Source organism: Oreochromis aureus, linkage group 13 (assembly GCF_013358895.1).
Source record: "Oreochromis aureus strain Israel breed Guangdong linkage group 13, ZZ_aureus, whole genome shotgun sequence".
NCBI classification, from domain to species: domain Eukaryota; kingdom Metazoa; phylum Chordata; class Actinopteri; order Cichliformes; family Cichlidae; genus Oreochromis; species Oreochromis aureus.
In genome coordinates this window covers 20,521,459-20,534,792 of record NC_052954.1, presented here as the reverse complement: position 1 = coordinate 20,534,792, position 13,334 = coordinate 20,521,459, and the positions used below count along the sequence as shown (strand labels likewise).

Here is a 13,334-nt window from a genome sequence, read left to right as displayed (position 1 = left end):
TAGGACTTTTTACATATAGAAAAAAGACTTTCACGTGAAGTGAACGAAAAGCTGTAGTGGTTACAGCACATGTATACACAGTATATTGTTTCATTGTCATATGTATTCTTACCCTTTTGTCTTTTTGGAGCTGCTGTCTCCTACGGGCACTGCGTTTGCTCCGCCTCTTCGAAGTATCCTGAGGGTAGAGGTGAAAGAGCCCTTCTCCGAAGGGAAGCTGGAAAGAAAAGAAAAGAAGTACAAGACAGGGAAATGGATCAGGGGCAGAAATACAAATGGGAGGGTTGAGGCAGCAATCATAAAGTGTGAATGGCAAATCAAAATACAATAGTTCATAAAGGAAAGAGGATAGCAGGTTATCTCCAGATGGAAACAAGGGCACTGATTCCCTGGCTTTCACAGACGGTTAAGCCTGGAGAACAGCATTGGGATCAACCATAATAAGTCACATGGGAAGGGAAATGAGATGCATCATCCAGAGCGTTCCCTCCAGCACTATGCACAGATTAAAGACCCCCTTATGCTTTAGTAACAGTCAGGGCACAGGTCAATCCTCAAAATAAATGGTTTCAGATGCAGCTGTCAGATCTAATGTGAAAATGTAACACTTATCAAAGGATTCTTCTTATCTGCCAGTGCTCTTTTATTTGAACATTTTGGTCAGATTGAAATGTCCTCACAGTATTACAATATGTGTTATTATTATGGTGATGATAATTAAGAGTAGTAGCAGTAGCAGTATCATTATCATTGCTTTACAGATCACAGATCTGTTTTGCTGTCTTTCTTTTGCCACTCTTTAGGCTTACATTTGTATGCGTGTCCCCTGTCTGTATCCCAGTCTAGTTAATTAAACTACAAAAGAAGAGAATTCAAACAACACAGACATTGTTTAATGGCGCATATCCCATTAAGACAAATATAGCTGCAGATTACATAACCTGGGAGGCAGTAGACGGCGGGGATGATCTATTGCCTACAAGAAAGCGAGCAAGCCATAGCAGAAATAGCAATGCTGCACAACTATCACAGGGATGTTATCAGATTATGGTGATGAGATACAAATCAAACACTTTTCTTTATTATTATTATTACTGTGGAGGTGAGAGGAGAAAAAAAACATCCTCATTCAGAGCTGTGCAGACACCCCTCTGTTCACTGCTACGCCTCACTGACTAAGGCTCCAGCCAATTTCACCCACACATTTATTTTGACATGTGACAAGGAACACACACTGCTAGGGAATTATTTCTATCAGTCTGCCATAAACGCCTTGTTAAGTCTTCTGACATGTTGAAAGGCATCCGAAATTTGTCGAGCTATCTGATTTGTCTCAGGTGAGACAAAGGAGGGCCATGTATGTGAATACACTGTGTTCTGCAAAAGACAAATAATAAAGAGATGTTTCATATTTTATTGGAAAATTTGTTTTTTAAAAATGTCAGCCTCTGACAAAGAGGGCATCCAACAAGGTATCCAAGTAAACTTGTTGTTTTTTGATGTGATTTGGCGAATAAGCATTAAAAAAGGGGGAGGGTGGGTGTCCAAAACTGTGAGGATTATATCAAACCAGAACTTCGTGTGATGTTTTGTTCATGAAATGTTTTGTCTCTTCTTCAACAGCATCTTTCACAGATGGCTCCAGGTGCATCTTCCTTTTGCAGGACACTGAAATTTGATGCGTTTTTGAAATAGAATTTAGCCCACGGGCCGGTGGCAAACCTAATAAACAAGGCCTGCGGTTCAGTGAGAATGACGTCATCAAGTTAAGAAAAAGTGCAGTGAAGTCAAACCAGAAGAAAACCAGAAGAAGCTTCTCAATGTCTCCTCTACTGGATAGTTTCACTACGTGCAGTGTGTCTGATTGTTCTAAAAGAGCGAAAATGCCCACAAACGTTACCAAACAACCAGAAATATTTCGCGCTGACATTTTCATTTGATAATATTTATTCGTTTATCAATTGGTCGGTTTACTAAAGAAAGAAAGAAAAGAAAAAGAAAAACAGTTGCTGCCAGGATTGCGTGATGCTTTTTTTTTATCAGAGCATCCCTACCTTTCGGGCACTCTGGAACCCATGTTGTGTTGCAACTTGGTGCGCTTCATCCTGTGCGTCCTCATGCAACTGAACCAGAAAATGGTCCGTTAAGACTCCTTCTGCAGCCTGCGTCGCAAGCAGCAGCGCGTTCAGCAGCACTGTAAATCCCAAGGCTGTCCCATATCGGGGCGATCCAAGCATCGTGTCTGGCTTGTGTCAGTATGCCTTGTCTGCTTGCCCGTCAGAGTAAAATCAGTGTATGGGATGCTCCTCGTCAGAGAAGCGAAGAGGAGGAACAGGAGGAAGAACAGCGGGATGTAAAGGTGTCGAATCAACGCTTTTGCGAACGCATCTCCTCGTCGTCAGCTGATGGTGGCACTGGAAGTTGGATTTCACCGAGGTGTAGCCGCTCTTACCGTGTGCTTCGAGTTGGGGCGGTTGTGTGTTGTGGACCAAACCTGCATCCTCAGCTTTCTAGCTCTCCTCCTCCTCTTCCTCCTCTCATCTGTTATTCATCTACCTTCCTAGCTCGGGTAGTTTCTGCGCGTGACGTTGTACCAATGGCCTCGGCGGGTGTGTCCCGTCGTTTCCTCCCCCGGATGCGCTCGAGGGCACTTTTCAGCACCTTGGAGAATTCCTCCTATCGTGCTCAGAGTTGATGGGAATTCTATTGATGGGTAGGCTATCTGGGGCTGGCCATCCAACTGGGGGAAAAATCCGCTGAAGACTCATGTGACATATAGTGACCTTTAAATACAGCTTTCTATAGAAGTCCTACAGAAAGATTTGTATGACATGATTCTTCAATATATTTCTAAGGCTGAAGTTCTCTTGTTTTACCCTATATATGTGTAATGATCAGCCTGACCCTTTCTCTGCAGTGGAATGAAAGAATAGACCCACTGGACTATAATTGGTCATTTGGAGGTGAGCAGCATGTAGCAGCGAAAGGAGTGCTGGTACAAAGGTAGCTCATTAAAGGACTCCCTGTCCTCCTGCTTTCTTGCTGCTGTAAACTAGAAGGTGGGCATACAGGGCTGCTGGGAGGTGATATGAGGGTGGTCTGCATGAATGAGAAAGTACAGCAAGATGGGGAAATGGTTGCTTGCTGTGATGCTACTAATTTCCTTTACACAGACAACATTTGCCAAAGAGCATCATGAGTGCTTATTGCTGCGCAGTTATCTGTTGTTAATGCTATAGCCTTTTCAGTTCAGCCACAAGGACTCAATAGTGAGAAGCACTCATTGCAATTGCTGAATAAAAATGCCACCACAGCCCCCTTCATTCATGAGCCCATTCCAAATTCAGTAAATTTTCCTTTAATACAACTTTGCATGCATGTTTGAACATGAGCAGCGGATTGAGAGCAGTACCATTTTTGCATTTCTTAGTGTCCAGTAATGAGCAAAATATCATAATTACAAAAATATTCTTGTACAAATCATTTCCTCCCCCACCAAATGTCAGTAAATGTCAAGAGGCAGCGTCATTAAATCAAATATTTGTGGAACATAATTAGAACAGTCATACAAAATATGCATAACCTCATTTTGTATTTAAAATGTTCCTCTCTGTTAACTCTGTATGTACTTGTTTGAAAGATACTAATGCACTTATATAATGGCATACTGTCTGGTATAATGTTCGCATTAAATTAATCTGAAAGGTGTGACGAGGGAGAATGATAGCACGGGGATCCGTTGGATGTCTAGAAAATAATGAAGGTGGATTTTCTATAAGTGGATCTGCTTTACTAATCACTGTTTCCATGCACCATGCGGACATCCTCCCACACTCCTGCTATTCTGTAGCCCAGTGATTATTTATTTAGCTTGGGCAAGTCCTTCTCTTCAGCATCAGTAAAAATTTCTTCCCTGCTGGAGCCACATGACTGATCCACATGTCTGTTTTGACTGCTGACTCACATGGACTGTATCCTGTCCTGCCTGCCTGCCTATGTGCCTGACGTGCTGTAGCATCTTCTGCTTTTAAAGAGCAACCGAGATTTTTTTGGCAACTCACTAACAGTTTTGTGAGAGAAGTGGACATCAGCAGGATGTTGAAAATCTTCTCACTGTATGAAGTGATGCTGACATTACACCTCTGTCTGCAGTTATTACAGAAAGAAAGAAACACATTTTCTTTGAAATGCAAGTAGTACAAACTGCTTTATTTCTCACCTCTCACAATCAATATAAAGTTACAATAATACAACAATAAATGAGGGTTGATTTTTAATTTAATGTTAAAGTTAACAATATATATAATGATACTTTTATAATAATACATACATACAATGCATTTACATCATGCTCTCTATGTGTGATTGCCGGCACTGCTTGCTGTGCAGCTCTGCATCTCCCAAATGATTCTTTTGAATTTCCCTTGAGTTTTATAACAGTTTGTACATAAGAGATCTGTTCGTAGCTTGTGGGTGGATGAATAAAGTCAGATTTTTTGAAGTTTCGAGTAAGTGCATGGAATCCTGAGGAAATGTGAAATAAATTAATGAATCCTTTGAAGAAACGTGTTTTAGCTCATATTAAGGAAGGTATCCTCTTAACTCCAGTTTGTTTGTTAATTCATGAAGTAGAACTTTGTTATCCATTCAATTTTAATTGATCCAATTCTCACTGGCTGTTCTATGAAAACTATAGTAACAATAGCATTTTAAAGTTGAAATATCGCTGTTGTTCAGCAGTGGAAAGTTTTGTTTCCACAAACACGTACTATCGTAACTTAATTAAAGAGCTCAACCTCTGGCAACCTTTGGAAACAGGATATGTTACAGTGGAATTTAATGTACGACTGCACAACCCTCTATTAAAAACTGGCTTTGCAGAGATGGCATTACATAAATGGAGTTGTTAAAAAGGATTGATGTGTATCTGCAGTAGTGTTGGAGGAGGTGCTGAGAATCATGCCTCTTTAATTTTTCATATTTGCCCAAGGCTGTAGAGGAAGCAGGGTGTCTGTCAGAGTTTGGGCAAGAGGTAGAGAGATTAGACTGACAGCTACAAGGTGATAAACGGCAGATAATCAAACACGCACACAAACACATACACACACACACGCGCACACACACACACACAATGAAACCCACTGATTGCTAAACCACGACAAAGCCTCTGCAGCCTTTACCAACCTTTCAACCAGACAAGAAAAAAACACTATTGATATTTCACGCTGAACTTTATATTGTGTTTCCAAAGATTAAATCAAATAAACACTGAAGCAACCAAGACATTTACATCTGATTCCAGTTTCTTAATATATTTTATGCGCAGAAATCATAAATATTTTAAGACTACAGAAAATGCATTTTGCGGGACTCGTTTAACTGTTGAGCCCACTCTCTAAAAATTAAACATTCAGTGAGAGAGCAAGTGTGTCTCCTTTTCTTGGGAAACCTGCAAAGCAAAACATTAATATATTGCAGTTCTCCTCTTTGTTAGTGCCACATATGTTAGGAGCCACATGGAGGGAGAGGCAACGATAGAAATGACAGAAGCTTGTCTTATCTCCCTCAGTAGTTAAGCTGTCATTTCAGAGGCAATCCTCTAATGCTTCGGCAGTGCTGGCTAGTGCTGTGGGATGTCTCTGAGCGAGTTGGGGGTTATGGTTGCTATACTCACAATGATTGCAGATAGTTTCAGCAGCCTCATATTTGATGGTTTCATTCGCTCTCTCTTCTGTCTCTTTCTGTATGTTTCTCTGTTCCACTCTGCCTATGATATAAGCAGCTACTGCATGTCGATCTGCCCCTGTGACATAAGATGACAGCCTTTATCGGTAGACCTGGGTAGGCAGACAAAATTCAGACAACACTGGTCTTTCATGATTTCACCGAGGTTGCAAGTGATCATTACTTTAGTGTCTCTTCCTTTAGATCATTCAGTTTGGCTTTGACTGCAGTTCAGGCATCGTGCAAACCAAATATAAATGATGCATAAGTTGACATATGTAAAATGGGATATTTGGCAGATCTCATTGCTCTAAAAATTGAGAATAATTCATTTTACAGACTAGAGACATGAATACGAGGATGTAAAACTGTATTGAGCAGATCTATTATATTCCATCGGAGCAGCTGGAGAAGAGGTTAACAGGGAGCTGCAAGAAGAGGGATTATATGTTGGTCTTAATGTGCTATGAGGCAGACAGCACATGGCCAGCTCAGGTGCAAACACCAGCCTGATTTGTCATGGACCACCCAGCTCAGCACCGAGGAAGATTAAACTGAAGTCATTACTCTCTCTATTCTTCCTGCAAAACACTGTAACATTTAACATTTCCTCCCCCCATCAAAGCTACTGAACTTGTCATGTTTCATTGTAAGTGCTGTTTACATCCCCCCAGTAGGTCTGAGGGAGTCTCAGGAAAGCCCGTTCTATCCTTTGGGAAACAGGTAATTCAAGTTACCACAGCCCACAGCTTTCATATGAAAAGTCCAAAGCTACACTGCTGTGATGTTTTGATTTTTCTCTCTGTGGGGCGCTAGCTAATATGGTGCTATTGATATTCCTTCCTGTGCTTCTGTTTAGCCTTGAGCTAATAATATAAACCATGAAATACTGTAATACATCTATCAATATAAGTGTAGGTGAGCCACATTCTACTTGTGTTTAATATGCAGCTTAATATGCAGCAAGATGACGTAAACTGACTGGAGTAAAAACTCACTATATCCGTTTTGGTTGTATTGAAAATATACTATGTTGTGCACGTTTTCCACTGCTAAAATATCGGCACTTTTTAGATTGATGTTTCGGCCAGCTGCCGATTGTGATTTCGCGAGCAAATCTATTTTTTTCTCAAGCAGATGAAAAGAATAAGTATGTTTTTTATTCTCCCCATTACACTTAGTGCACAATTTTTCCAAGTATCTCCTGAAACTGTAGTCAATTAAATACCAGGAATACAGGGAAAATGAGAAATTTCAATTATTTCTTAACAAACGTTAAATATACATGGAAATGCAGTATATAAGGCAAAAACAGAGTTTGTAAAGTTTTAATGAGCTTGAAAGTCAATATTTGGTATGACCACGTTTAAGCTTTCTTATTATTTCTTTAAGTCGTAATAGATTTGGGCAGGCTATTGTGTGTTTTGTCTGTCCAGGCACTCTTTTGCTGTATTAGGAGTGTGTTTAAGAACATTACCATGCTGAAAAATGCCAACTAGATGGTAGCTTTCATATGTTGTTGAATGATGAATCAAAATCTGAGTGATTAAAATGATCTCCAACACTAAAATGGCTGAAATGTAGCCGCAAACCATGACACAGATTCCACCATGTTTCACTGAGGTACAGCTGAGATACATTCACTGTTGTACATATTAATGACAATTTCAACCCAAAAATGTCAAATTTGGATTCATCACTCTTTAAGACCTGTTGTCATGTCTCATGTTCTGTGTCAAGTCTTTGCTGGATACTTTTTTTATATTTCTTGAGGACATAGCTTTTAGATACTGTTCATCTGATGTACATAGATTTCTAAGCCTGCCACTTTTACTTTTGCGCTCCACTTGTCCAGTTTTCTTGGATGTTTTAACAAGACTCTGCAGACCATGCTGAAATATGCCAAGTTTTTAGCTAATAGCTCTTTGGAAATCACCTTGTTGATGCACAACATTTATTTTATGCCTGTCAAACTATGTTATCGTTAGCATTTCTCATGGTTTCAACTAAATTAATGGAACACCTTGTGCGTTTTTGTGACAGGCTGCTAGTAGCAAAGTGCGCTAAGATCAGGGGCTGAACAGAATGATTAGGGCACTTTTTGTTAATGAGTAATTAAATCTCATAGGCAGGTTACTGCATATTACTAGTGAACGAGTTCATTTTTCCTGTGCTACAGCCTCCCATCGCTTCCAGTGACAGCAGGGCGATACTAGCTCAGTAATAACAAAATAATGACATCCCACAGCCTGCTTATAGTCTCATCACATAGATTTTTCTTCTCATTTCTGTAATGTGTTCATGGTGCAGATGCAAAGTTGCTAAACACTCAGTAATGACTATTCACAACATGGAATTTAATAGTCTGAAAATTTAAATCTTACATGTAATGTGCTAAATAATTTTAGAGTTTTAAAATCAGATATTGAATCTCTACATTATGTTTTGCTTTTTGTGAAACATCTTGTAAAACTAACTCAAGTAATTACTGAAGCAATTCAAAGATTGCACGAACATATCAAGCAGTGTAATATAGCCTTTACAGTGATGAACTTTGGACCGGTTACACCTCGGGTATTGTTACTAGGTTACATCAAAGGTAGCAGACATCAATTTTTACTTAAGATGATGCAGAATAAATTCACTCACTGACTTCTACCTTTTATACAAGCTTTATATTCACAGTGACAGTACAGCTTGCATAACATCTGCTTAGATCTTGTTGAATTACGTTGGTTAAATCCACAAAGAGCAGTGAATAAATAGCAGAACAGGCCAGCTGATCATATTCCGTACACACACACAAAAAAAAATCTACATTGTTATATGACTTGAAGACACAAATCCCCCAGGTGTAACAGATCAGCCAAATCACAGCTACCTGCTGTAGCATCCTGTGCTGTATTGTGTTCTTCTTCACTCTCTTTTGTGACAAATTTACAAAAACAAAGTTGGAGGCTATTATTGTAATAAATAATGTACAAATGTACAAAGCAAATTAATTTTAATGTATTGTATGTCATTTAGAAGCATACGTTTGAGCTCAATGTCTTTACTTGAAATGACTGATGCTTTATTAAACATCACACAATTTGGTTTTGGTGTCAGGCATCAGTGTAGATTGAATCTACATTGATGCCCGACATCTGAGTGCTCTTTGTGTTTTTCACTATAGGTAACTTTATTACCCAGTCAAAAAAGTGCTGTCTCAAAGTACAATGCATTATGATTAACAGTCCATTAACAAGCATACCATGAAGCTAAAACAATGACAATGATTAAGAGTGTGTAAATATAATAGTAATCGATTGGCCTTAAGTTACATTCATTCATTTAATCTGATTTATGGTCATTATTATATTGTTTTTAGTGACTGTGCCATTGTCTGTCTATCTGTGTTCGTCATACGAAATACCTTGCCTCTATGATTTCTTCTCTTTAGCCAGACTTTTCTGTAAACCCAGAAATAACATGAACTCACTGGGCTTGTACAAAGGCTTGGTATCAAAAGGGGAAAAATGTCCTATATTATCAAAGATGTATTGCTTTCTCAGAAACTGGAAAAACAATACACCATTGTAGCCTGTAGCAATGCGGTTCTCACGCAGCTTTCTTCACAAACAGCAGTGAAGGTGAGGCAAGAGCTGCCACCTGCTATGATATTCAGAGTGTGTTCTGAATATAAATTTAGTTTAATTGGAAAAGAAAAACAACTGTGCGAGCAAAGATTATGCATAATCACAATAATTATTTCCCTCTGTGTATTACTTATTTTGAGGTGTGCTTCCTAATGAAGGCGCCACCTAGGAGGGAATAAAGGACATGCAAATTAGCGTTAGGGATGAATCACTTGGAGAGAGGGCTGATGAAGAAAAAAAAACATTAAATCTGATTTGATTAATTAACAAACTCACTTTTACTCTGAAGGAAATGGCATCTTTTACAATTCGCCTGAAAATATTAAGACAACAGTGTTTTCTTACTTTAAATTACCAAGTTGTGTCCACATTACATAAATTATTTGGGTTGATTTTCTTCTTCTTCATAAACTACTGTGACACATTTGTTACTGGGATATCTGAATTTGATTCAAGCAGTAATTTTCCTGTGTGCTCACACACTCCCTCCAAAGGTCTGGTTCCCTGCTTTGCTGCTATTTGAAAACAAAGTGATGCCTTTAAACTGCAGTCATTTTGGCTGTTGCCACTGCAGTAATGTCAGATCAGCAGTTTTAGGTAGAAAAGTATACTACATTGCTGGCATTGTATTTCATGCCAGTCTCATTTGCGAGAAACTGTTCAGTGTCACATAATGAGATGATTTGTCAAAAGCACAACAGCAATCAGCTAAATGATACCAGTGGGTGCTTTATAGTTTACAGTAAGTTTGAGGATAAGTCATTCTCATCACTGTGACAAGCATTCATGCTCAGCATGTATTCAGAAATTATGTTGATGTTATGACTACAGCAGTTTAATTGCCATTAGTAGTGTATCATGCTGAGTGCCCCCAACATGCCAGATTCAAACACCTCAACACATTTGCTGCTGACGATTTTGATTGGACACTGTGGAAAATATTACCTCAAAGTTAATTTTTCCTAATCAAGCCTTCTGAGCTGGACCTAGTCCTCACCTATTCATAGCACTGCCAACTTTCCCATTTCCTTTCATACGCTCATTAAGTCATCACAGAAGTCAGCCACCTCCAATTGAAGGTGTCAGCAATTATTAGCTTTAGGCGAGCTGTTGTATTTGACAGTGACATTGCATGCCTTTTTAAAAAGCCTGCAGAAACACTATGACCTTTGAACCACCAAAAACATTCATGCCCCGAGTAAACATATGTATCCAAAAACCAATGAGTCTCTAGAAGGTGGTAAAAATATCAAGAGAGGTCAACCTTCCTATCTGTTTCTCTTAGGTTACGGACACTACAGTATATCTGAATGAAGCTAAAAATAGCTAAACAAACCCAGCAAATATTGGAAATGAATGTAAAATGCTCAACATTTCCTAATCAGCTTCTGCAGTATGCCAGTTGCCTCGGTGGCTAATTTCTAATGTGTCTGTGACTACAGGAAGGGAACAGGCCTGGTGACCTTGGCAGGATATCATGACAAAGAGTTGGTATCACTCAAACAACATACACAGCAGTCTCTGTGTGTGGGCTCTGATGCTCTTTCCATTTTAAAAGGACATTAGGGCTAATGGTAATGGTATCTCAGAGGTTTCCAAGCCCCTTTCCAGTACTGTCCTACACGCACAGCCAAAGAGCATAGTCCATTAAGAAAGCAAACAATGTGGATATTTTTCATAGTCCACACAGGGCACAGAGTAAACATAGACACAACCACAAGCAATTAAAGGCTAATCATGTGCTTTAGCTTTTTACCAGTTCTCAAAATTCTGATATTATTCTTTAATAACACAAACGGGTGTTAGAGTAAACATTTCCAGGAATCTGCCCGTAAACTTGCAGGCAACATCCCTTTTACGCATTAGGCACTGAGAGCAAAGTTTATGTGTGGAAAAAAAAAATGTGTTGCTGAGCATTGTGCATGTGAATACAATTTTTTTTTTCCACGTCGCCAAGCTGCAAAGGCTCATTACGATTATGTGCTTTATGTGTAAACAGAGTACACGTTAACTACAGCCGACTCTCACGGAAACATGGGGTTTGACACCTCTTGACAGACTCTTAGCACAAATGTGAGAAGCTGCATTGTTTGATCCAGCCTGGGATTAGCAATGGCCACAGACTCCTTTGTAGTCCAGTAACTCCACTGAGTTTCCAGGAGCTAACCGATAAGGCTGCCATTCTGTGTACTGGCTGTGAAGTCAACACAGCTAATTATCAGTCCTCCTCTGGGCTGATTAACTTATTCAGTGTAGACTAATTTATTTAATCGGGTAAAGGTAATTCATTTGAATGGAGTTTTATTTTCACACTTTCACTTCCCAACTTAAATAACCATAGCCACTTAATATTCTTTATATTATCAAAAGCTGTTTACCTCATTGTAGCCATTCGACTGTGGATGATGTGTATTGCTTCCTTGAACACCTTCTTCACATATCCATCATGTCATTCTAAAAACAGGCTGTGAGCAAAGTGTGTAAATAAACACTGCACTTGCTGCTCCAGGAGGGTCAATAAAACTACAAGCAGAAATGCATTTAGAGATCCTCAATGAGAATCTCATTGTTCATTCCACCCCTGCAATTTGTGAGGATAGCCCAGCAAATCAATACAAGGACCATTAAGCTTAACAAACCTGGTTTGTCTATAAACTGCCTGCAGGCTCTCTAGGACAGCCTGCCTACCTGTAAAGGCTTAAAGGCAGGTGGTTTATATAAAGCAGAAGGAAATTTGTACACACAGTGTATCCTGACATTTGCTTGTCACTTAATACCAAGAACCTTTCAGGTGTCATGTGGTGACGTAGATAACCCCTCAAATAACACCACAAATGTATGCCTTGCACGCGCTTAACCCCCCACCACCACCATCACTGCTTGCTACGATTTGACATCATGAAATGGAGCAGTGCATAACCGTTTCCCCATTATGCAAAGTTATATTACAGCTATTTTTTTTGTAATCTCTGTCAGTCATGTCATTCTGTGGCAACAACCTCTGGGTGGCTGTAACACTGAGATATGGAACTTGAAAGAAACAGGATGAAACCTAATAGATGAACCACAGCCTAATGCAGCATGCAGACACAATGACACATCAAGATTCAGCAATGGAAATGAGAGCTGCTATTAAAAGTCCAACTCTAAATATTTACTCTGAACTGATAGCACAGCTTTTAGCTTGAAAGAATGACATATGCCTCACTGTATATCTGTTTATTGCTATTCATTTCTGTTCATTAGAGCATTCATTTATTTTAATCATTTTAAGTTTTTCATTAATGTTTAGTTAACAATCACTATTAACAGCATACTACTTCTACTTCTGCATAACAAATCATATTCCCTGTAAAACATTACTGTATAATTACATTAATGTTCCCTGTTGTTTAATAAAACAATATTGTTGTGGGATTGTTACTGTGAAAGTAAAATTTTTAAAAAAAGCATTGCATAAGAAAATATTTAGGGTTTTTTTCTTCTGTAAAACTCCACACAAGAATATTTTGCTGCCTTCAGACACTTTTGCAAGCAGAAACACATGCAACAAACAATTTTGTTTCACCACTTAATTGCCTTACTTAGCCTTGCTGCTTTTGTAATGGGTAATTGGTTGTCATGACAGTCTATTCATAGCTCAGAAGCCTGAGCAAAAAAAAAAATCCTTACCAAATATATTTGAAGACATCATGTACAAGATCACTGATGGAAGCTTTCCTCTACTCTAATGTCTAGTAATAAAGGAAATTACAGAGTCTTGCTAATATCATGCAAACATGCTGAACTGGGTTTAGTTGATTCTTTGTGGTGGTGCAAGCAAATGTATTATTTATGTACGAGGTATCTGCGAACACCGCAATTATTTAACAAAATGAAACAGGAAATCTTGTCCGACAGCTTAACTGCTTTTAGCTTGCACATTTAAAGCTTACTAAAACCCATGTTTGCAGGTAACATGATCATACTCAC

At 38.9% G+C, this 13,334-nt stretch overlaps 1 protein-coding gene across 1 annotated transcript in view; it reads right to left on the bottom strand.

Annotated features, from left to right (window-relative positions):
* pcsk2 (proprotein convertase subtilisin/kexin type 2) overlaps positions 1–2,559 on the bottom strand; it is a 30,356-nt gene extending 27,797 nt beyond the window's left edge. Inside the window, exons 1-2 of the mRNA XM_031756989.2 lie at positions 2,055–2,559; positions 113–217 (exon numbers count right to left, since the gene is read on the bottom strand). Of these exons, the coding sequence (XP_031612849.1) occupies positions 113–217; positions 2,055–2,237 (288 nt within the window). The 5' untranslated portion in view covers positions 2,238–2,559. The remainder of the gene's footprint in view (positions 1–112; positions 218–2,054) is intronic.
* Positions 2,560–13,334: the final 10,775 nt, after the last annotated feature.